The sequence below is a fragment of the Myotis daubentonii genome, chromosome 3 (genome assembly GCF_963259705.1).
Source record: "Myotis daubentonii chromosome 3, mMyoDau2.1, whole genome shotgun sequence".
Taxonomy (NCBI): domain Eukaryota; kingdom Metazoa; phylum Chordata; class Mammalia; order Chiroptera; family Vespertilionidae; genus Myotis; species Myotis daubentonii.
The window spans coordinates 80,398,249-80,424,449 of record NC_081842.1 but is presented as its reverse complement, the minus strand read 5'-3'; the positions used below and the strand labels follow the sequence as shown (position 1 = coordinate 80,424,449).

The 26,201-nt window shown below is 43.8% G+C and overlaps 2 protein-coding genes across 2 annotated transcripts in view; one reads left to right on the top strand and one right to left on the bottom strand.

Moving 5' to 3' along the window:
- Positions 1–26,201, bottom strand: part of CMSS1 (cms1 ribosomal small subunit homolog) — a 418,346-nt gene that overhangs the window by 268,456 nt on the left and 123,689 nt on the right. The window lies entirely within an intron of this gene.
- Positions 8,499–26,201, top strand: part of FILIP1L (filamin A interacting protein 1 like) — a 131,202-nt gene continuing 113,499 nt past the window's right edge. The window contains exons 1-3 of the mRNA XM_059687965.1: positions 8,499–8,742; positions 9,471–9,644; positions 22,312–22,490. Coding sequence (XP_059543948.1) covers positions 8,500–8,742; positions 9,471–9,644; positions 22,312–22,490 — 596 coding nt within the window. The 5' untranslated portion in view covers position 8,499. The remainder of the gene's footprint in view (positions 8,743–9,470; positions 9,645–22,311; positions 22,491–26,201) is intronic.

Genomic DNA, 26,201 nt, shown 5'->3' with positions numbered 1-26,201 from the left:
AATTTTGAGCCATTGTTGTTTAGGCTCTACCTAAGTTTTGGGGTAGGCCACAAAGTAGCAGGAGCAAACCAGCTCTGTTGAATATGAATTATGTATGAAGCACCAGGTCAGATATACCATGAGAGATATAAATGAATATTAATAATATTGACTGGAAGACACTGATAGCCCTAGCCCTGTCCTTCATATGTAAACATATCTAAAAATTAAGTGGCATGCAATACTTATCTGTTTTAAATATATCTAATTTGCCCTAGCCCTATGGTTCAGTGGATAGAGCCTTGGCCTGTGGACTGAGGGTCTCAGGTTTGATTTTGGTCAAGGGCACATACCTCTACTTCTACCAATTGATGTGTTTCTCTCTCTGTGTCCCTCCCCCTCAGTCTCTAAAAATCAATGGAAAAATATCCTTGGGTGAGGATTAAAAAGTAAATAAATAAAATTAAAAATATATATATATAATCTATGTTAACAATCTTCCATATTTCTACAAGCCAGAGCAAGGGCCTTCCTGGAATATTCAAGACACTCTAGTGAGGTGAGAGAAACAGAATTACATAACTTATTTTTATTTATTTATTTTTTAATATATTTTATTGATTTTTTACAGAGAGGAATGGAGAGGGACAGAGAGCTAGAAACATCAATGAGAGAGAAACATCGATCAGCCGCCTCCTGCACACTCCCCACTGGGGATGTGCCCGCATCCAAGGTACATGCCCTTGACCGGAATCGAACCTGGGACCCTTGAGTCCGCAGGCCGAAGCTGTATCTACTGAGCCAAATCGGTCAGGGCGATAACTTATTTTTAGTTAATATTTTTTCTGCTGGATTCTTCACATGTTTTCATAAGGTACATTATATACATGGTCTCATAAGGTACACAGCATATATTATATATGATTGTATGTGAACATTATTTATAAACACAAATATATACATTATATGGTTTTCTACAGTTTTAGCTCCCACATATCCTCAAAACCTTGCATCCCCACACAAAAATAATTTCTTCTATGCCTTGCTTTTCTTGGATACATGAATCTTTCCCTAGCTACCTAAGAAATAGTCAGAGATAGCTACTGTCACAGACCATTGTTCATTTGTACTGTTATTAATAAACAGTCACTTCAGCAAGGCTATAAGCACTTTTCAGACAGGGTATCTGTAACCATCTGTCTTTGGCAGTACAGCATAACGGCATTATGGCATGATTTTTTAAAGTACATGTTCTGGAGCCAGGTTGCCTGGATTCAAATCCCAATTATACCACTTATTAGCTGTGCAACCTTCAGTAAGTAATCTGTGCTTTCACTTCTTTGCTGTAAATGGAGATAACAATTATTTCCTACCTCATAGAGTTGCTATGAGAATAGAATGAGTTAATACATGACAAATGCTTCAAAGAATGCCTGGCACCATAGTAAGTGCTCATAAGTATTACCTATAATCATCATTTCTACCCGCTCCCCACTCCCTCCTCCCCCACCAACGCCACACACACACACTACCATCATCACTACCACCACCATTTTTCTATCTCTCGTGTCTAATAGAATAAATGTTTGATGGAGGGAAGTGAGAAGAGCATGGATTATAGAGCAAATACATTATGTGACTTGTTAACATTTTGAAAGTGACCGTTAATCAATTTCACCAGAAAGGTAGTATAAGTTCAAGGCAAAGTGGCTCACTAATATCAGTCGATAATTGGTGTGTTACTGACAAAACATGTAAATAATAAGCATTTAAGACAATAAACACCTTCAAGTTCCGCTTTTACAGCCTGATAATGGCAAGGCTGTAAAACAATTCTTAGCTGAAAATTATTACTGGGGATTTTTTCCTGAAGCACTGTTTTTTGAAACTGTAATCTCTCCCTTGGTGGAAATCATCAGACACGGGTTTACTAAATATTAAAATGCAGCATTTGATTTTTATGGATTTCCTATAAGATGAAGACTCACAAATCCATCTCTTCTAAATACACTATTGATAATACTATGCTAGAAGTAAAGCACATTGGAAAAAATTGTTTTATATCATAGAGAAGAGAGGTCACAGAGATCATCTCCCCATGCACCTCACTTCACAGATCAGGGTACTGGGCCCAGAGAGGACCAGTGTCTTAAGTAAGTCCCACAGTGAACAGAATTCTTTTCCTTTGACTTCTGTCTAGTTTAGTGCACTTCCCATGACCTCATAGTTTTAGAAACTATTTCCATAAACTTTGGGAGTAAAAGTGTGTCATTTGTATTAAGGGAAATAAGGAAGCCACACCATAAATAACCAACTTAGTGCATGACACATAGTGGGCTTCCAACAAATGCTTGTTGAAGGATGAGGAGAGGGATGAGCAGAGGCCTAGCTGGCTGGCTGTGAAGTCCTCAAGACCAGACATTTGGGTCTTTCAAGTGTTGCCAGCAAGCTGAGGCTGGTGGAAAGAATCACTTCTTAACAGGGAACCCAGCAAAGACACAAAGTCATTCTTTTAATCATTCCCCCCCACCCCCCGCCATGTAATCAATGCCTCATATCTCATTTAATAACAGAAATAATCAAATAAACTTGCTTTTCTTCTTGAGTATTCCCCAAAACTATAAAGGTAATATAGATTCACTGTAAAATTTTTAAGAATAAAAATCTATACTAATAAAAGGGTAATATGCTAATTAGGGCAGACATCTCCCGGATGTCCTTCTGGACAAAGCTGCAGCGGCTGCAAGGGCTGAGGCATGGCTGTGAAGGGCCCAGGCTCAGGCAGCGTGGGTGGCTCTGAAGGGTCCAGGCTCAGACCGGCAGTGGCAGCAGCAGCAGGGTAATAGGGGTGGCACCTTCCCCTGATCTGCCAGGTTGCCTCCCGCAAAGGGAGGCCAGACTGTGGGTTAGGCCGGGGGCCAAGGCAGAGGCGGTTAGAAGAGATCAGGCCAACAGGGGAGCAAGTTAGGGTCGATCAGGCCAGCAGGGGGGCAAGATAGGGGCAATCAGGCCAGCATGCGAGGCAAGTTAAGGTCAATCAGGCCTGTAGGGGGGCAAGGTAGGGGCAATCAGGCTGGCAGGGGGGCAAGTTAGGGGCAATCAGACTGGCAGGCAGAGGCAGTTAGCCTAAATTGGGAGTCGGACATCACCTGAGGAGTCCCAGATTGGAGAGGGTGCAGGCCGGATAGAGGGACCCTGGGCCTCTAGTAAATTAATAATCCTATATAATAAAAGGCTAATATGCAAATAGACCAAACGGCACAACAACCAAACAACCAGTTCCTATGAAGTACACTGACCACTAGGGGGCATGCGCGGAACATCGTGGGCGTCACCTGCGGTGGAATGGTGGAGCAGGTGAGTGGGGGCACCAAACCAAGGTGAGGCACTGTCACTGTCATTGGGGCGGGCCTCTGGTGGTTACTGAAAATTCTTTGCTCCTGCGCACCGCGGTCCCGCCCAGCACTTGCACCTGCTGCTGGCGCCGGCTCCGCTCGCACCGCTTCCGGTGTTGGAGTCGCCACTAGCACCCACTGCCAGCGCCTGGTGATGGTCCCAATCACCCCTCAGGGCTTCTCCACCTACCCCTGCTCCTGAGGGGCGATAGGGGCAACAGCAGCAGCCGCTTGCACTCACTAACGGCGCCGGCCCTGCTCTCATCCGCTGCTGGCGCTGGCCCCAATCACTCCGCACTGGGTGCGAGCAGGGCTGGTGCTGTCAGCACGTGGGAGTAGCTCTGGCGGGAGCAGGGCTGCCAGCAGACAGCGGACTGGGGACTACAGTGGGAGGGGCTGGGCGGGAGCACGGAGGATGGGCAAGACCCGCTCCTGTGCCCACCGCAACCTCGCATCCCACAGTTCCTTTCAAGGTGCACAAATTCGTGCACTGGGCCCCTAGTCCTATATTATAAAAGGCTAATATGCAAATCGATTGAATGGCAGAACAACCGGTCGCTATGACATGCACTGACCACCAGGGGGCAGACTCTATCAATGCTGGAGCTTCCCCTTGGTGGTCAGTGTGCTCAGCCAGAAGCTGGGCCCATGGCTGGCGGTGGCAGCGACGGTGGCAGGAGCCTCTCCCGCCTCTGCAGCAGTGCTAAGGATCCCTCAGGGGATGTCTGACTGCCGGCTAAGCCCTAAGCTGGAAGTCGGACATCCCCCGAGGGGTCCCAGACTGCAAGAGGGAACAGGCTGGGCTGAGGGACCCCCACTCCAGTGCATGAATGTTGTGCACCAGGCCTCTAGTAATATAATAGATAATGTTTGTTGAGTGCTAATTTTATACCACCCATGTTGTAAATATTTGACATGTGTTGACTTTTAATCCTCACACCAACTTTAGGTTACAAACATGCTACACTACTATTATCCCCATTTTACAGATGAAAAAACTGAAGCAAAGAAATATTAACTAACTTGCCTAAAGTTTTATAGCCAATAACTAATGGATTTGAACTCAGGCAGTGTGGTTCCATAGATCATGGTTTTAACAATCTTTTTATAGCAGCGGTTCTCAACCTATGGGTCAAGACCCCTTTGGGGGTTGAATGACCCTTTCACAGGGGTCGCCTAAGACCATCGGAAAACACATATGTAATTACATATTGTTTTTGTGATTAATCACTATGCTTTAATTATGTTCAATTTGTAACAATGAAAATACATCCTGCATATCAGATATTTGCATTATGATTCATAGCAGTAGCAAAATTACAGTTATGAAGTAGCAACGACAATAATTTTATGGTTGGGGGTCACCACAACATGAGGAACTGTATTAAAGGGTCACGGCATTAGGAAGGTTGAGAACCACTGTTTTATAGTGTCACTGTTCAAGTTTTGGTTTTCAATACAAACTCATTTATTTTAAGAAACTGACTTAAAAATTTATAAATTTAATTAAGTTAAAATTTAAAAGTCCTATACCATAAAAGACATAGTAAAGTGAAAATACAAGATACAGACTAGAAAAGATAACAACAAATCACTTTATCAACAGAATGGTAATTTATAGCATATGTAATTAATTCCTACAAATCTATAAAAAGACAACAAATACAAAAAAAATGCGCAGAGACCATGAAAATGAGCTATTTATAAAGAAACCCAACACAGAAAAGGATGCTCACTTCACTAATAATTACAGGGTGAAAATTAAAAATTTTACTTATCAAACTGGGGAAAATTGTAAATTCAATAAAAGCAAGTGTTGGTGAAGATATGGAGCAATGAGAAATCTCACACTCTGCTATAAATTGGCATTCTATTTAGGAGAGCACTAATCCCTAGTACTGTTGAAAACACACATAGTCAACATTCCAAAAATTACAATCCTATTCCCTAAAGAATATTCCGTAGAGAACTAAATGTACACAAGAAAAAAATGTACAAGAATGTTCAAAGCAGCATTTTTTTCTAATATGGAAAAAATGTAAACTATTTTAATTTCCATCAGTAGTAAAACATATAAGTAAATGGTAGACTATTCATATAATGAAGTAGTATAAAGCTATCAAAACACATAAACTAAAGTAAAATGAAACAAGGAAGAATATATGATGAAAAGGCATGTTTTAGAAAGATATAACCAATATTATTCATACAAAGTTTAGAAATATACAAAGAAATACTACATATTCGTCAGCAATATGTATACATGTTTTAAAAAGTATAAAACATTCATGTGTATGATACATGCCAAATTAAAGATCGTTATTTCTGGGGTGGAAAGAGTAGAGAATAGATTAAGGAAGAGATACATAAGGGGCTTCAACTGTACCTATAATATTTTACTTAAAAATATTTCCTAGTGTATATAGTAAATTAAGACTTTATAAATTTGTATGATAGCATGTGGTGGTTCACTATATTTTCCAGACTTTGCTGTACGCTTTAGTTCTTTCAGATTTTTAAAGAAATATTAAAAACTAAAACATTAATGATGATTACAGTTTCATGATTGGTAGGGCTGAGTAAAATTAATAATCTGTACATTATTGAAGCAGACTATAAGCTTAATTAATATTGTCTCTTTTCATGAGAAATCTCAAAGGTAGACCAATTTTTCTTACTATTATAAACTAGAGGCCCGGTGCACAAAAATTTGTGCACTGGCGGGGGCGGAGGGTGTCCCTCAGTCCCACTTGTGCCCTCTCACAGTCTGGGACCCCTCGGGAGATAACGCCCTGCTGGCTTAGGCCTGCTCCCGGGTGGCAGAAGGCAGGCCCAATCCCTAGGTGCAGCCCCTGGTCAGGCTCAGAGCAGGGCCGATTGGGGAGTTGGGGCGCCGCCCCCTGTCAAGCACAGAGCAGGGAGGATCGGGAGGTTGCAATGCCACCCCCAGTCACGCTCAGGGTAGGGCCGATTAGGGGGTTGGGGCGCCACCCCCTGTCACGCACAGAGCAGGGCCGATCAGGGGGTTGGGGAGCTCCCCCCGTCACGCACAGAGTAGGGCCAATAGGGGAGTGGGGCACCGCCCCCTGTCACACACAGAGCAGGGCATATCAGGGGGTTGGGGCACTCCCCCGTTACACTCAGGGCAGGGCCGATGGGGAGGTTGCAGCTACACCCCATCACACACAGAGCAGGGCCCATGGGGGGGTTGGGGCGCCGCACCATGTCACACACAGAGCAGGGCAGATCAGGGGGTTGGGGCGCCTTCCCCTATCAGGCACATAGCAGGGCGGATAGGGAGGTTGTGTCCCTGCCCCGTCACACACAGAGCCGCAGGGTGATCAGGGAGTTTGGGCGCTGCCCCCTTTCACGCTGCTCCAGGGGCCAAGAGACCTCGCTGCTCAGCTGATCCCAGTGCTGGGAGGCCTCGCTGCTCCGCTGATCCCGGTGCCAGGAGGCCTCGCGGCTCCACTGATCCCAGTGCCGGGAGGCCTCGTGGCTCCGCTGATCCCGGTGCTGGGAGGCATATTACCCTTTTACTATATAGGGTAGAGGCCTGGTGCATGGGTGGGGGCCAGCTGGTTTGCCCTGAAGGGTGTCCTGGATCAGGGTGGGGGTCCCCACTGGGGTGCCTGGCCAGCCTGGATGAGGGGATGATGGCTGTTTGCAGCTGGTCACACCCCCTTCAGGGTGGGGGTCCCCACTGGGGTGCCTGGCCAATCTGGGTGAGGGGCTGAGGGCCGTTTTCAGGCTGGCGGGTGACTGAAGCTCCCAACCTCTCTTTTTTTTCATGTGTTTTTTTTTTTGGGGGGGGGGGATTTATTTACCTTCTATGGCTGTCACTGGAGCTGAGAGCCAGCTTTAAATCTGAGACCTCGGTTTGTTTGGCTTCTATAATTGAAACACTGTTGCAACTCCAGCTCAGCCGGCTGGCTGAAAACATGGGGATTGTTTAGCTTCTATAATTGCAACATTGTTTCTTAGAGTGCAGCTCAGAGGCCGACAGCAGCAGGCAAGGAACTTGGCTTCCTCCATCACTGGTGCAAGCAAGCCTCCTGTTCACTTCAGCTGCCTGGCTGCTGGCCACCATCTTGGTTGGCAGTTAATTTCATATCGCCCTGATTAGCCAATGGGAAGGGTAGCGAAGTTATGGTTAATTACCATGTTTGTCTATTATTGGATAGGATTACTTTGGATAGTCATATAATCAGATGTAGAGCTAATATATCCCTCCAATATTATATTATACTAAAGGCCTGGTGCACGAAATTCGTGCACGGGAAGGGTCCCTAGGCCTGGGTGGCGATCAGGGCTAATCAGGGCCTTCCGGCTGCCGGCTGGGGCCTTCCTTTGTTCCACGCCACCCTCTGGTGGTCAGCGAATGTCATAGAGAACGGTCAAACTCCTGGTTGGTCCAACTCCTGAGGGGACAATTTGCATATTAGCCTTTTATAATATAGGATTGTTTCTATAATGATCAACAACTATAGGAAATGAGGGGTGTTAAATATAAATGTTTACTTATCCAAGGACAGATCTGGAATTTTAGCAGAAGGTCAGGGATACAGCCAGGGACCAAGCCCTCATTCCTTTAATATTAGACTTTGCCATCACAACAAAATAACCCAAAGTATTTTGTACCAATAATTCTATCTTAATGTCCTAAGGCTAAGAAAATAAAAATAAAAATATGCGAAGGAAATACCATAATGTGAATCTGAAGAAAGTTAGAACAATTAGCCTATTTATCATTTTACAGTTATGTTAAGTATGTCTTAACTTAAGTAAGCACTTAGGCCGTGGTTGGAGGTATGACCTGGGACCCTGAGGTTGAATGTTTGGCAGATGAATTTCAAATATAGTCTGTTTACCCATGGACATAAGTGGCCTTAATCAAAGCAGAACACATTTTTTTAAATGTTCATTTCAAAAACAGAAGAGTAAATAAGACTATGATTTATGAATCTGCTAATGCTGTTCTCTGCTGTAGACTTTAGAAAGGTTTTGAGTCTTTGGCTGCAGTAAATACAAGAGTGCAGACTTGTTAAAAGCAGTAATAGGTGCCCTTATTAAAAATTACACTTTCATTAAGAGTTACAAATTATTTTCCTTCTTTCCTTAAAGAATGCGTTCCAGAAGCAGTGACACAGAGGGCTCAGCCCTAAAGCAATTTCCAAGACACAGTAAAGACCACAGTTTCCAAGCACCTGAAGACATGAAGCAGAAACAGCAAGACAAAGACACCACCAGCGAGTCGAATACAATCCTTCTACATTCTACATCACACAGTGGTAATGGCCACCAAGGAAAAGACCTCTCAAGAGATGACCTATTATTTCTTCTAAGCATTCTGGAAGGAGAACTGCAGGTCAGCTGATTTCGAATTAAACCCCTCATGCTTCAAAGGGAAGGCTGCTTGTGAATGTGGTGTGTATATATAAATATATATATCTATGGTCCATACTTGTCTGTACATGAAAGTGTAAGTACCCATACACACAATTCTCTTCTGCCAACTTGAAGGGCAATTAATCACATCTAAAAGGGCTGTTGTATGACATGCGAATGGCATGCACGTTATGAAAGTTCATATCCTCTGTCCATGCTGCGCACAAGCTTTAGTGCATAGGCACATATAGGTACCAATAATGCCAGCTGACTTCTGGATTGGTTTAAATAACAATAAGTGTTTTTGTACCCCATGTGAACTGGCTCTTAGACTTGCCCTAGCATCATTAACCTACATAAAAAACTAAAAACAGCTGCTACACATATAGGAGACTCTTAGTTCCTAACCCTGAAAATGTAAATGCTAGTCCATTGAGGGGTATCATATTATCTGCTTGTCAAACACAATAAAAAATGTAGGTTCTCTCAAGTTGTATAGTGATCACTTTTTAAAACATTATTAATATGTAATTAGATTGTAAGAATGAGGGGACATAGTTTTGCTACTTTTTCTAAAAGGTACTATAACTAAATATAATTTGATTATATTTGATAGAGAAATAAAAAATACTCAACTCTAATAAGAAATCACTTTTGGAAACTACTGGTAGATAAAGTGGCTTTCTGAAATGCCTTCTGTTGCTTCAGGCTCGAGATGAAGTCATAAGCATTTTAAAGGCTGAAAAAATGGACTTGGCTTTACTGGAAGCTCAGTATGGGTTTGTCACTCCAAAAAAGGTGTTAGAGGCTCTTCAGCGAGATGCTTTTCAAGCCAAATCTGCCCCTTGGCAGGACGACATCTATGAGAAACCAATGACTGAGGTATGTACCATATCAGGGGTGTGCACCTGGGAGGTGGGACAAGTTCACAAGCTAGCTAAGCACTACGCCTGGCAGTTGAACATGACACACAACTCCTTTTTGATTACTTAAAGTTTAACATTCTAAGACATTTAAAGTCTACCCAAAGTAGATAAATACTACATGTTCTACAGGAAAGAAAAAGAGAATAAATCATTTGTCCTTCTCCTCCTCCTCCTCCTCCTCCTTCTTACTGGAAGCAGAACTCTTTATTGTTGACTTTTAAAGAACATATTTATTTATTTTTTTGGTTATGGATATTGATTTCTTCTTTTTTTAAAAATTTTTATTTAGGTTTGCTTCTTGACACCAGACTGAAACCTAACAAATGCAAGAGAATTTCTCTCTGTTTCTGTCTCACTTTCTCTCTCTTTCTAAACACACACACACATACACGTCTGTCTGAACTTCTTTTGGGGGACTTGAATGCTATTTAGGTTACAATAGAAAAATGAAGTATGCTCTGGCCAGTGTGGCAAAGTTGGTTGGAGCATTGCCCATATATCAAAAGGTTGTGGTTTTGATTCTCTGTTAGGACAGATATCCAGGTTGAGGGGTCCATCCCTGGTCAGGTTGCAGTAAGCAACTGATAAGTATTTCACTCTCACTCCCTGTCCCCCTTCTCTCTAAAGTAAAAAACAACAACAAAAACATGTCCTCGGGTATTAAAAAAACAAACAGAATAAAACAGATAAAGTTCAACCATAGAGATTAATTTCTTTGAAAACACTAAGGTATTATGTCATAGAAATTTTGAACATGAATAGAAATGATATAAAGATCTGCCCAAGAAACAGAGTTTAGAAAAAGCATATATTTTAGATGAGTGCATATCCTCCTTTTCCTTCAAAAGTTTAATGGCAGCAGAGACCTCTCATCACCACACGTGCCAGCAATGACAACAGCAAAGATGAGCAGTACCAACAGGGCCACCACTGCACAAAGATGCAGTACTGCTTGCTCTTTTACTTGCTGACATTTCTGAAACTCTTTGGCATCCTTATTTTATTCTTCTATTTTCCTTTGAAACCTCAATGGAAATTTTCATAATTTTTCATTTTTACAAAAAGGAAACAACTAGGAGCATGAGTTAAGGCTGGAGAGAGTGAAAGCAAGTTTTGGACAAATTTCCCTTGCATATACTCTGGCAACCCACCTCAGGACTGACCTCCAATGTCCTTGCTATTCTTGTCTTGGGTGTCTCATGAGAGAGGATTAGCGTCTTGCCAAATTGTGAAGGAGTTTGGTCATATGGATCTGCTTTTCTGAGGGGTGAGGATGAGACCACCCAACGTCTGTTAACTTGTGCTTTAATCCAAATTTTAAACAAGAGGAGTTGAAGCTGCAAATCAATAGTGTTAAAATTGTATCTAGGATCCCAACATAGTGACTGTGAAGCAGCATGAGATACAAATTCCCCAACCCATACGAGCACAAATGCCAATTAATAATACAGTACATATCCTGACAAAACTCCACAAATGACACAACCCCTCAACACTTCAGTTTAAAATGAAACAACATGTTTTCAAACTTATGCTGAAATCTGTAGGACAAAGTTTTGTTACAAAAGAATTCTGCTGCACACATGCAAAACTGGAAACACCCTGACCCTCTACAAATGCTTGTCCCTAAAAGTTATCCATAATTTAGCCCTCCTTCACAAATCCAACCTCCTTTGATTACTCCCCAACAAGTACCCCTACACACACACACACACACACACACACACACACACACACACACACACACACTTCTCACATTCCCATCTTCATCACTTGCCCACTTTCTTCTCTTGCCTTCTACTTTCCCCTTATATATGTGTCTCTCCTCAGCTATCAGTCTTTCCCGGAGTCCCTCATAACTCTACCTACCCAACAACCCATTTGTCTGCCCTCTTCCTGTATCTAATTGGAAGTAACAGGTGAAAGGAAGGTATCCAGAGAATAAACAGTAAAGGGGAATTCTGAGAAGAGTTCCCTAGATAGAGCTGAAGAAAAAGAGGACAGCATTCCTACTAAGACGTCTGTGACTGCACCCTAGTTACATCAGAATAAGGATGTGCATGCTAAGAAAATAATCTCTGCTTTCTCCCATTGCAGGGTATAAACCTTCTCCCACCTCTTATTTTCTTCACAATGGTCTTTTTGAAAAATGTAAAAATCTAAACCACGTCTAGGGTAAACTAAAAAGGATTTATATATTCTTAAGGCAAAATAACTTACAAGATGAAACTGCTCTCAGTTACATCACGTGATGGAAACACTGACTTAAGCTAAAAAACTGGTGGAGGCCTGGGAGCTGGAACAAAGGATGAGGATGGGGAGAGGGAGTAGCGGGGTTGTCAAGAGGGAGGAAGACGAAAGAACATAGTCCACAACAGTTTTGGCCTCCTATTGCTTTCAAAGCTAGTGTTCCATAGGAGAAGTTACCTTTAAAAAAATACTTGAATTAATGGCCTAACATATTAGTTCTTCCAAAAAAGATATGAAGAAAAATATAAGAATACTAGAGGCCCGAAGCATGAAATTTGTGCAAGGGGCTCAGCCCTCGCAGCTGTGGCAGCTTGCCTCAGTCCTTGCAGCCCTGGCTTCTGTCCGGAAGGTCGTCTGGAAGGTCGTCCTGCTGTCCAGTCTAATTAGCATATTACATTTTTACTAGAGGCCCGGTGCACAAAAATTTGTGCACTCGGGTGGGTCCCTCAGCCCACCCTGTGCCCTCTTGCAATCTGGGGCCCCTTGGGGGCCCCTTCCCCTGGCTGCTGGCACCAGTTTTCCTCCGGTGCCCGGAACCCAGGCCTTCGCTCTTCGCTGGGAGGGGCCCACACGGTGGGCGAGGGGCTTAGCTCTTTTAAAAATATTTCTGAATGTTTGGTAAATAACCCTGTAGGAATCTACTTTCTGAAACATGCTGGTTGTTAAGGGCTGATTTGGGTAATCAACAAAATGTATGTTAAAATCCTAATCCCCAGAACCTCAGAATGTACCTGTATATGGAGATAAGATCTTTAAAGAGGGGATTACATTAAATTGTGGCAGTTCCAGTGGGACCCTTAGCCCATCTCACTGAAGTCCTTATAAGAAGAGGAATGTTGGGGTCCAGCCCCAGCAGGTCCAGGGGTTCCCAAAGAAGGAATGACACAGAGGCAGCATTCAGGTTATCATCATAGCCAGGTTCTCTTTTTATTGTCCTGTTACATCTATATTTATACTATTTGATCCTATAAACATGCCTCTATAAGCTTTTTTTTTTTGCATCGGGTCCATTTATTGGGGGGTCAGTCAAAGGGGGAGCTGGTTAGGGTGGGGTAGGGCAGCTACTTGTCTGGCCCCCGAGAAACCCAACTTAAGTCCAGAGCCTCGAGGGCTTAGAAGCCAAAGTCTTCCTCCACCTTTATCTGCACGGGGGCCAGCTCCGGAGTCAGCGGGACTCCTGCCCAGTGCCCTTCCTATGGCACTCGCCGCCTCTTCCAACTGCTGGGCCCCTCGCCAGGGGCCGGGCTGCTGGCTTCTGTGGGCGCTGGCATCCTCCTGGGTGGGGACAGCCCCTCTTTCTCTGGAGGCTCGTTCTCAGCGTTGCCTGGGTTGGGGGCGTCTCTGCCCTGGCTGCCCTCGTCCTCCAGTAAGATGGTGAACTGGCTGGCCCGGTAGTTGTCACCGTAGGAGTCCAGCACCTAAATGAGGAACCTCCGCTCCTGCTGGAGTCTCCATGTTATCCTCTATATCTGATGGAGCCTGTTCAGGACCCGCTCCTTCGCCTGCTCAATCTCCCTGCAGCACCGATCCAGCGCCTGGTACTTCCTGCGATTGGATTGAGTTCCTGTTGGCGCCGCCCTTGCTGGCCTCAGGCTGCCTCCTCCTCTTCGTCTAGCTCCTGGAGGCTGGAGCTGCCCAGACCCCCAGACAGGAACTCCACTTCGGTCTCAAGCTCGCTCTCCAGGATGTGACCACCTTCAGCGGAGGCAGCGCCAGCTCCCAGCCGGGAGGTGCTGAAAACTCCTCAAAGCCCACAGCTGCCATGGCCCCCTCTCTCTGCTCCAGCTCCGTTTCTCCCTGGCTCCAGGCGCAGAACTTCCAACCTTGCAAGCCTCTACTTTAAAGTGGCTTGCGAAACTACAGCCCATCCGATTTCACAGCCAGGCACCCAGGCCCTGGCCGCTAAGCCTCCTGGGAGTTGTAGTTCTCTATTTCCGGCTTGCCTCCCTCGCCCCACCCCCACCCCAGTCCCAACTGAAAGGCCCTGCTGGCTGGTCTAACCCTGTGGCCAGGCATCTGAGTCACCTCGGGTCTTTATTCCTGTCCCGACACCACGCCATCTGACCATGGAGACTCTCCTCTTGCGAGGCCCCTGGGTCTCCTTCTGGGTCTCCTCAGCCAGGTACTGGATCGCGTGCCCCAGCAGCGATACAGCCCTGGTGCCTGGGTCTCCTTCTGGGGCCTGACTGTATCGCCCCCGGACCGGATGGCGTGCCCCAGCTGCGACGCAGCCCCGGGCCCTGGGTCTCCTCAGCCTGGGCACCGGATTGCGTGCCCCAGCGGCAAAAACAGCCCCGGCGCCTGGGTCTCCTTCTGGGTCTCCTCAGCCCAGCACTGGATTGCGTACCACAGCTGCAACTCAGCCCCGGGCCCTGGGTCTCCTTCTGGGGCCTGGCTGCGTCGCCCCTGGGGTCCAGATGGTGTCCCCAGGCAGCTATGCAGCCTGGCCTCTGGCCCCGCCTCTGGGTGTTCTCCCATCACTGGTGATCAGTGATCTGAGAAGCCAGGCAGACATCCGCCTCTTCCCTGCCCCACCCAGCTTCTCCCATTACTGGCCCAGGGCCGGCAAAGGTGGCCAGGTTCTCTTATCACAGAAGCCAGCAAAGGAGGCCTGGCTTCTCCGAGCAAAGGCAGCTCGGTTCTCTGGCTCTTGGCTGCCGCCTGGGTTTCCGAATGCAGTCAGCGGCAGGCAGCTTCTTCCCTCCTTCCCCTTTCGCCTCCCAGCATTGCGCCTATGTTGGCAGTTAACTGCCATCTTGGCTGACAGTTAATTTGCATATAGCCCTGATTAGCCAATGAAAAGGGTATCGTCGTATGCCAATTACCATTTTTCTCTTTTATTAGATAGGACTAGGGGCCCGGTGCACGAAATTCGTGCACTGGGTGTGTGTGTGTGTGTGTGTGTGTGTGTGGGGGGAGTGTCCCTCAGCCCAGCCTGCCCCCTCTCACATATTGGGAGCCCTCAGGCATTGACCCCCATCACCCTCCAATCGCAGGATCGGCCCCTTGCCCAGGCCTGATGCCTCTGACAGAGGTGTCAGGCCTGGGCAGGGGACCCTCATTTCCCCCCATCACTGGTTCTGCCCCCAGCCCCCTCCGATTGCTGGCTCTGCCCCTTGCCCAGGCCTGATGCCTCGGCCAGAGGCGTAGACCCCCATCACCCTCCAATCGCCTGATTGGCCCCTTGCCCAGGCCAGACGCCTCCGCCAGAGGTGTCAGGCTTGGACAGGGGACCCCCAACTCCCCCCGATCACTGGCTCTGACCCCCGCCCAGGCCTGAGGCCTCTGGCCCAGGAATCATGCCAGGGCAGGGGACCCCCATCTCCCTCTGATCGCTTGCTCCATCCCCCGCCCAAGCCTGATGCCTCTGACCCAGGCTTCAGGCCTGGGCAAGGGGACCATCATATCCCTCCAATCCCCGGCTCCGCCCCCCGCACAGGCCTGATGCCTCGGCCAGAGGAGTTGACCCTCATCACCCTCCGATCACCAATCACCGGATCGGCCCCTTGGCCAGGCCTGAGGCCTCCGGCAGAGGTGTCAGGCCTGGGCAGGAGACCCCCAGCTCCCTGCGGTTGCAGGCTCCGCCCCTGCCCAGGCCTAACGCCTCTGGCCTAGGCATCCGGCCCGGGCAGCGGGGACCCGCAGCTGCAGCGGCCCCACGATCGTGGGCTTCGCTTTAGGCCCAGGCAAGGGACCCCTAGCTCCTGGGACTGCCAGCTTCGACCGTGCCCAGCTCCCATCGCTGGCTCCATCCCTACTTCCTGCTATCACTGGCCAGGGCGGAAAAGGCACCTGATTCTCCTATCATGGCTGGGGGGCAGGGCAAAGGCGGCCCCAGGGCCGCCTTTGCCCTGCCCCCCAGCTCTTAGCTCCCCTCTAGGTTTCCGATCACTGTCAGTGGCAGGGGGCTTCTTCCTGCTTTCCCTTTCCCCTCCCTGCATTGTGCCTACATATGCAAATTAACCGCCACCTTGTTGGCAGTTAACTGCCATCTCAGTTGGCAGTTAATTTGCATATAGCCCTGATTAGCCAATGAAAAGGGTATCGTCGTACACCAATTACCATTTTTCTCTTTTATTAGTGTTGATTATTATAGCTAAAAGAATCTGCATACCTTATTAGCATTACCTTAGGGCAACCTTTAGAATACTTATTTTTTTAATATATTTTATTGATTTTTTACAGAGAGGAAGGGAGAGAGATAGAGAGTTAGAAACATCGATGAGAGAGAAACATCGATCAGCTGCCTCCTGCACATCTCCCACCGGGGATGTGCCCACAACCCAGGTACATGCCCTTGACCAGAATCGAACCTGGGACCTTTCAGTCCGCAGGCCGATGCTCTATCCACTGAGCCAAACCGGTTTCGGCTAGAATACTTATTTTAAACAACATATAATTAGCTTTTAAATTTCATTGTATTCACTTATTTAATATTTATTGGAGAGCTGATGTATAAATATAGTTGTGGTTCCTGTAATCAGGGTGTTTATTGTCTAACAGAGTGATAAAAAACATGATCACACAAGTGTACAGTTACACATATACTAACTTCTGTGTTTAAAACCACAAAGCACTATGAGTACAATGGGGGGTCAAATTTAAATAGAAGAATCAGGAAAGCCAAGATCCAGAGAATGCGTGGGCATTAATCAGGCAGAACAAAAGGAATTCCATTTCCAGCAACACTGTGGACACATATTGAGTGAAATTATATGTCTAAAAAAATACATAAAAACATTAGATAAACTATCTCACACTCTTCAATGCATGGATGAGATTACATGGAAGCAAGAGAAATTCTGAAGCTAGGAATTAAAAGGGAAATTTACAAAGATTAGCTCTGGTCCCATATATTTTGAACCTTTCTCCTCTCAATCCACAAACTTCCATTGCTAGAAACCACCAAGGACACATTCATTTTGAAATATAACCTCTGGCCTTTCCCCTTTATTTGACAATGGCTGGGTTAGCTGGCACAGTGGCATTTCTGAAGCCTTTCGTACATCAAGATGGTCAGCAATAACTTGCCTCTATATGGAAGTAACTATGAAACCAACTGAACTTCCCTTTAGCAGGACCCCAGAAATGTGCATAGACTCTCCAAACCTATCAGCCATGAAAGGAAATATGATGGTGGATAAGTAAAAATGGGAAAAAGACAGGGGTCTTAACTGATTATAATTAAAATGTATTATTTTAAAATTTTACTAAATATATGACTTAGGTGAACACATTGCTAGGGCACTGGCAGGACCTTGGAAGGTGCCCATGCAAGTGAAGGACCCTAAAACTTAAGCTTCATGGCAAACCCTCCTCGTCCTCTCTCTCTGTAAGCATGTGTGCACACTTTTAGAAAGGAAGACTTGACCATGTTTGTAGGCACACTTTGAAGGGACAGAGGTGGGCTCAAAGGTATAAGAAAGAAATTCATGGACAAAACAAGGGCTGGAAGGAGACAAAAAGGAATGGAGCAAAGAAGTTCATACAGGAGAGGTGGTTAAGAATGTAGAAGACCAGTTTTCTCAGTTGTTAGAGCATTGGCCCATGGATAGAAGGATTGCAGGTTCGATGTCCAGCTCCAGTCCGGGTGTATTCATGAGGCAACCAATCAATATGTGTGTGTGTGTGTGTGTGTGTGTGTGTGTGTGTGTTTCCCTCCTCTCCTCCCACCCTTCCATTCTCTCTAAAAAAAATCAATGGACAAAATATCCCCAGAGAGGATTTTAAAAAAAGAATGTGCCTGAAGCTCAGTAAATGAACAAAATGGGAACGAGAAAAGACTACCACCATTAAGGGTGACAATGAGAACAAGGAATCACTTTCAGAAGGGTCTGGCAGTGGTGGTGGAGAGCCATGAAAATCATGGGGCCATTTCCAGAGTCTGAGATATGGAGGCAGTGAGAGAATGAGCAGTCTCTATAAAAACAGAGGTTCCAGTGTTACCCAGGAAAAGCAGGTTTCAATAGAGACAAGGAAGAAGAAGGGATATTTTATGAATAATATATTTGGTTACCCTTTGATCTACTAAAATGGCCAATTTCTCTGCTCTGTGTATTAGCTTCATCGAAAAGGACAATCTTCAAACAGCCAGTGGAAAAGAAAAAATAGAACAAACAGAACCAAATCACTGCACAGAAAGAAGATGAAACTAAAATCAGGGTGGTCATTATTCATTTTTAAACATATACTATGCAACTTAAAGCCAAAAGATGGAAAACCTCTCTGTTCTTCATTCCCTCTGACCATGAAGAAACATCAGAAATCTAACCTAGTGAAATACACTGTACTTCCTTCGTCCTAGGCAAGGAGTTGAATTGTATTAGGGGTTGGGAATAGGACATGACATCAGGCAAGTTAAAATGATAAGCAGGAAGCTTGTCACTGAACCATAAACATTAGGAGCCATCTTTTCAGTCTTTCTGCCCCAACACTTCCTGAAATGACTGACCAGTCTTCCTGTTTTCTTTCCCATGCTTCAATCTGTAATTAGGGACAGATAAAAAGGGGGCAGTGGTCTGATAGTTCCTTAGTACTTAATGATACACCACCTTATGCTGCTCCTAATAGTTTCATGCATGCGTCTCTTATTTCCTAATCCTACATAATGACAGGGATATGCTAATTAGCCCAGATATGCTAATTAGTCACGACCAGTATGGAGATTGACCAGCACTCCAACACAATAAGAGAGGGATATGCTAATTAGTCCTGAAGGCTAATTAGTCACAACCAGTATGCAAACTTACCATCACTCCAACACACAAAGATGGCCGCCCCCATGTGGCCACAAGATGGCCTGCAGGGGAGGGCAGTTGGGGGGATCAGGCCTTCAGGGGAGGGCAGTTGGGGGGGAACCCAGGCCTGTAGGGGAGGACAGTTGGGGGGGACCCAGGCCTGCAGGGGAGGGCAGTTTGGGGGGACCAGGCTGGCAGGGGAAGGCAGTTAGGTGTCGATCAGGCTGGCAGTGGAATGTTTAGGGGGTGATCAGGATGGCAGGCAGAAGTGGTTAGAGGGAATCAGGCAGGCAGGCAAGTGAGCATTTGGGAGCCAGCAGTCCCAGATTGTGAGAGGGATATCCGACTGCCTGTTTAGGCCCGATCCCACTGAGATCTAGCCTAAATGGGCAGTCGGACATCCCTCGAGGGGTCCCAGAGTGGAGAGGTTGCAGGCTTGGCTGAGGAACACACACACACACACACACACACGCATCAATTTCGTGCACAGGGCCTCTAGTGAAAGTATAAGCACTGAGGCTTCAAACTTCTCTTGCATTCCCCATGGCAACTATCATAGTACTAAGCCAGCGGTTCTCAACCTGTGGGTCGTGACCCCTTTGGCAGTCAAATGACCCTTTCATAGGGGTCGCCTAAGACCATCCTGCATATCAGATATTTACATTATGATTCATAACAGTAGCAACATACAGTTATGAAGTAGCAACGAAAATATTTTATGGTTGGGTCACAACATGAGGAACTGTATTTAAAGGGCCAGAAGGTTGAGAACCACTGTACTAAGCCCCACAGAACAGGTAATTAATAAATACTTGTTGCCTTGTGAAAACTGTGATGCTAGAAATGACCTTAAGAATCAATTTAATTTATAAATGAGAAACCTGAAATACATAAAGGTTCAGTGATGTGGTCAAGCTCCCACACTTGGGGGTGGGGAGAAATGAAATGAGTTCAGGGAGGCTTGGGTCCATCATTCAATCTGTCAGGAATGAAGAAGAGGCTAAACTGAGAACCACTGACATATTTACTAACAGGCCTTTTGGGCATGGAAAAATGAAGGCACAAAATAAAACTTCAGGTATATGCTAAGCCATCTCTGAAATAAGTAATTCTTTTTGGGGGAGCTTTCCCTTTGCCAGACCACTATTCCATAAGCTTTTCAATGATCACTGTTGACAAAATGAGCTTCTCAGTGGTTGCATTAAATAGCATGCAGCAAGTTCAAGTCATCCTTCAAGAATCATGGAATGTGAGAGAAGAAAAAATCAGAGAATCAGCCCTCCCCAGTTTGGCTCAGTGGATAGAGCGTTGGCCCTCGGACTGAAGGGTCTTAGGTTTGATTCTAGTCAAGGGCACGTACCTCGCTTGCAGGCTCCATCCCCGGCCTTGGTTGGGGTGTGTGCAGGAGGCAACCAGTCAATGTGTCTCTCTCACATCAATATTTCTCTCTCTCTCTGTCTCTCCCACCCCCTTCCACTCTCTCTAAAAATCAATGTAAAATATCCTTGGGTCAGGATTAAAAGGGAAAAAACAAAAACTCAGAGAATCGGGCACCTCACTGATATGTAGGAACAAACACTTCTACCCAGGAGTAATCAGAGAAAGCTACAAAGGAAGAACAGGAAAGGTTTTGCGTAGAAGGGAAAAATGTTTCTAGGTCTCAGTACTGAAAAAAAAAAAAAAAGGAGTCTTGAATCACCATGGTAAGTTCTAAGAACTTCCAGAAGTCCAGTGTGGCTAAAGGTTGGGTAAGAAAAATGGGAAGGTATGGACTGAGAATGGGGAGAAAGTGTCAGGAGACCAGTGGTGAAAGACCTTTTGGCACTGAATAGGAGAGCGGAGTAATCCCATTGGTGAAAAGATCACTGAAGAGGACAGGCTGGAAGGGGGAGAGGCTGAAGGAAGGGAGACCACTTAAAAGGACATGCAATAAACAGAGAGCAATGATTCTTTCCCTCCTTCCTTGTCCCTTCAAACAAACAAACAAACAAACAAACAATATAAAGAGAAAAAATTGCAATGGAAAACAACAGTGTTAAATAAGTCTTCTATTTTCTCTCTTTGGGGCAAATGAAGTTTAATACCCATATCCATATAATTTCAAGACATCTAAGGAAAAGACATTTTCCTTGCATTTAAGAAGCTTCCCTTAATCATTCATTTAGTTATTAATTCTAGGACTGATCTTATACAAATTAAAATAAATGTTTTCCTAAGTCAACTAACAACTTTCCTAATGAAGCCTGATCCTTCACTATTTCACTGTCAAATTCCAAAAGCAGTTCATGTGAATTTCCTTTACAATTCACTTTAATGACTCGAGACCTAGGACAAACGCTATAACCTCCCTCTCAGAAGATGGTCATTAGTTAACAGTGATTCTACCAGCAGGCAATGCACCTTAGCAATTTCAGCTTCCTCAAAAGGACTGGTTACATTTATTAAAATTCAACACCATATGGCATAATAAAGTATTTTGTGTGTGTTAAAACACCATTATAAATCAATATTAGAAAACCAGCCTAAGGATTTAGAGGTCTAAGAAAATTAATTAGGTCCTATATGCTGGTGCACCTTTGTTTTATTCTTATTCTGGAATGGCTTGGCTATTTTGTGCCTTGGATTCCTAGTAAAGTATGTGCTTTTTAAGACTGTACAATTTATACTGGCTTTTAATTCAGAGTCACAAATTTTCAATCTTTTATGATAAAGGCAAAGGGTAAAATCAACCAATATTATCAGTTATAGCACCTAGTATTTAACAAACTAAAAAGTCACATGCTTTCAAAATTATGTTCTTAATCAGATCTCAATTTATCACTGGCCAAAGATCCCGAGCCATATTTGTTTCAACCTCTTTCCCTCTTTTCTTTCTTGATTCCTTGCTTGCTTATTTTGTTTTCAATCTTTAAACATATACTAGGCACCTACTATAGACAAGTCACTCTATAAGAGTCTAAGAAAAATAAAATGTAGGCCCTGCCTTCAGGGAGTTCACAGTCTAGTAGGGAAGCCAAATACATAAATCAGGTATAGGGTGATAGTTTTATAACAGAAAAATAAGTAGGTCATGGAAACCAGAAGGAATTTGATGCTTATATTTGGTCACATTCACACTACATACCAACACAGAATTAACAAATGTTTAAATACTCAAACACCTTGATGCATAATTTAAAAAAAAACACACATCCCCAATATATTTAATAAAAAGGAGACAAAAACACACATATACAAAGAAAAACAGATTAGGGGATCCAAGAAGCATAGACTGGTAAGAGTATTATAAGAAGTACTGGGCAGGAGAGATCAGCAGGGCAGCTACAGAATCAAAGATGTGGCACATCATCCCTAATAGTTTCTTTGGAGAGAGAAGGAAGTGTCAGAAAGGGCATGAACTGTTGACATCTACAGAGGCACCAATTATTCTCTCTGCAGGGAAAATAATAACGTAAAAAGATTACATTTGTGTTGAAATGCATCAAAAAGTATCAATGAACAAGAGAAATTTTAAAAACGAAACAAGGAAATCCATTGCTGAATTAGACAAAACTTGGACATTTCTAGAAGTATGAAAGATAGCAACATTATGAGTGACTTATAGTTAACAGACTATACATTTATTTTCTTTTGCAGTTGGACAAAGTTGTGGAAAAACATAAAGAATCTCACAGACGAATTCTGAAACAGCTTTTAATAGTAGAAAAATCTCATAGGCAAACCATATTGGAGTTAGAGGAAGAAAAGAGAAAACATAAAGAATACATGAAGAAGAGTGATGAATTCATCAATTTACAAGAACAGGAAATCGAAAGGTAAGGCTACTTTGAGCAAGACAATGAACCATACTGAACTCTTTTTTTTGTTGTTGTTTTTAAATATATTTTATTGATGTTTTACAGAGAGGAAGGGAGAGGGATAGACAGTTACAAACATCAATTAGAGAGAAACATTGATGAGAGAGAAACATCGATCAGCTGCCTTCTGCACACTCCTACTGGGGATGTGCCCTCAACCAAGGTACATGCCGTTGACTGGAATCGAACCTGGGACCCTTCAGTCCGCAGGCTGACGCTCTAACCACTGAGCCAAACCGGTTAGGGCCCATACTGCACTCTTACTAACATCTCACTAAAGGCTGGGTACTACCAGGGATACAGGGACACAAGGATGATGTGATACAGCCTCTGTTCTAAAAGATCTCATGGTCCAGAGTGATGAAAATGATGAGTATAAAAGACACTATCAGTACAATGCAAGAATAACCAGGTATAATGAGGACTGTGGAAACATAAATGTTGGGCACCTTATTCTGCAAGGGATTGCCCTGCAAAAGCTGTACAGAGGAGGTTACAGGTTTAATCCCTATACCAAGAAGAATGAACACTATATACAATGCAGGGGCAGAAATAAATGTTACACCACAGAGATATGGGGCCCTGGCCAGGTAGCTCAGTTGGTTAGAGCATCATCCAGATACAGCAAGATTGTGGGTTTGAACTCTGGTCAAGGCACAGACAAGAAACCAATAAACGCATATATAAGTGGAACAACAAATCGATGTTCCTCTTTCTCTCTCTCAAATCAATGAATTTAGAGGAAGAGGAAGAAGAAAATCATATGGGTCCTGAGGAAACTTTCCACAAGCTACAGCACAGGATGTAATTGCAGGATGAGAAAAGGAAAAACTAGCCACCAATAACTGGATTTTATACTGTTGGCAAGGAGCAAATGACAAATTGTGAGAAGGGAAATTAATTGATCAGGTATGCATTCTTAAAGAACCATTAGGCAACAAGGAGGAAAGACAAGAGGAGTGTATATTTCCCAATGGTTATGGGGCTAGAGAGGATGGAGTGCAAACAAGAAATATTTATTTTTAAAAAAGAAATATTTATGATGTATGGTTAATTTGAATTAGTGACTAATGAGATTGGAGAGCAGAATAAGGAAAACGGAGTTATTGAGAAGTACTAGCTATTCAGCAAGATACAGAATACAGGAATGGGATACAACTTTTGGTTGCTGAAGGATTTTGGTAGGGGAGGATGGTTTAAAAGGTGGAGGTAGTAGGTAGGAGGTGAGTTCTGTTTTAGACATGCTGAGTGTGAAGTACCCAGTGTATTCCAATGTTCAGTGGGGAGAACAATATGTCTAAAGACAACCCTCGGTGGAAAGTGTATGTCTGGAAAAGGATGGGCTAGTGATGTGAATTTGCAGTTGGTGACAGCCAAAGCTGTGGGTGTTGGTGTGGTGAGGAAAGGGAATTCTGAGAAAAGAACTCAAGAAAATATCAATATTTGGTGGTTTTCTGGAGGAAGAGAGGTCAAGAAAGGAAGCTAAGAAAGAATGGTGAAGAGTTAGAAAAACCATAAGAGAAAGAAACAAAGCAAGGAAAACTTTCAAGAAAGAGTAAGCAGTTAAATAGCAAACAATACAGAAAAAGATGAGAAAATGTTCCAAAATTTGGCAACAAGGAAGACAGTGAGGAACTTGAGCCCTTTCAATAGAACAGTGAGGGCAGAAGTCAAATCACTATGCTTTGAAGAATAAATAAGAAATGAGAACATAGAAATTTAAAATGTGAACTACTATTTTGAGAAGCTTGGCTGCAAAAATGGAGAGATTGGTTGAATCAATATAAAGCATGAGCATCTATATTAAATGAAAGGACAACTGACCCTCAATTGATACTGCAAAGGTAGAAAATAACCAATCATTGCAATGCCAAATTTTCAATGGATCATCATTTCACTTGTTATTCTATGTATACTTCTTTAATGAGTTGTAGAGCTAATGATGCTGAGTTTTAACAATTGCAGAAAAATGCAGGGGAAAAAATTACTTGTGAGCTCCCTTTTCTAAAATACCAGTAGTCTTAACTGATTTATTTAACTATTTTCAATTCATATTTTAGGTAAGTAAATGAGTTACATAATAGTTAGGCTGATGGCATACTTTCATGACTTCTCAATGTACTTCATGGTAGACACTTGGTCAGAATGCCAGAGGATCCATGGCCCTCACCCCAGTTTCATTTCCCACATTCATCAGGAGGTCTGTTCTCTATTCACTATATAAAGTGGGATTTTGTTACTTTGCCCTCATAAACTTGAAATATCTTCAGGGATTGCTTAAAGGAGTATAAGAAGTCTGGCACCAATGGAGATGTGACTCAAACACTGCAATATAAGATTTGTTATTCAATGAGACAATGTCATATTAAATATTATTTCAAACCCCTGTGGCCTCATTTGGTCTCCACACTTATCTGGCACTAAGTTGCTGAACACCGACACTTCCTTACATCTCTCATTATTATGAATGTTTATTGACCATGGTTAGGGTGCTGCCTAACATAGAACAGAGAGGTACTGGCTGGCCTTGCCCAGGGGGCTCACCACATTAATGGAAAAGGCAAAACATACATATTTACAGTGGGAATGTGGAAGGCTGTTAGTGATAGTTCTAATATTCACTATTGTATCTTTACTATCTTCTTGTGGAAGGCTGAAAAGTTCTACCTAAAATATTGTAAACATGGGAGGCCGATGGTGAAGATTATTTAAACCAAGAGAAAGCAAAGAGGAACAATGAGAAATGGAAATAAAAGATCAGTGTGAATAAAAGCCATGGGCTAAAGAAAAAGAAAAATAGTGAGATGAAAATAAATTGTACACCATGGAATCAATATATTAAGAATGTTATTTCTAGCCAGTGGGGCTCAGTTGGTTGAGCATCATCTTGTGCACCGAAGGGTCACCAGTTCAATTCCTGATCAGGGCACATGCCCAGGTTGCAGGTTGCACCCAACTGATGCTTCTCTCACATTTATGTTTCTCTCTTCCTCTCTCTCTACAAAATTAATAAAAACATACATACATATATATACATATACATATATATATATATATGTATTTCTACCTGCATCTAAGGGGTTTAAGAGGAAAAATTTAAAAGATCATATTTCTTAGTCTTATAGAACACAAAGTGACTTTGTCTTGAAGAATAATGAAAGTGAACACACTATTACCAAAAATAGGAAAAAATGGCTGGAGTGACTCTCATTCTCTGTTTAGTCATTCATAAGATATGAGGATATTATGTTTCCCAAGCAACAGCTTCCAGATAGAACACTTTGGACATGAGAATGTAAAACCTATTCTCAACTCATGATACGTAGGTAGTTTTTCCTGTGCTCCACCTGTATAACATCATAGTCCCCATATCTTGGCACTGTTGGTTCACTGGCTTTCCCTGCTTCCCTGCCTTCAGCAGGGAGACTATGAAACTCATAAGGCATAACTCACTTGCACCCGCATTAAGGCCATGTGCATCAAAGTATTAATTAAACATCACCTAACAAAGAGGAAGTGGTGGAAACTCTAACAATTTCACATAAATATACACAGAGGTGTTTATGCAATAGAGTGAAATACCATTCACAGGACAAATGACAAAACATGCATCATCATGGAGTCCCTCTAACTTTAGTGAGAGTACTTTTCTTCTCAATCACAGAGCGA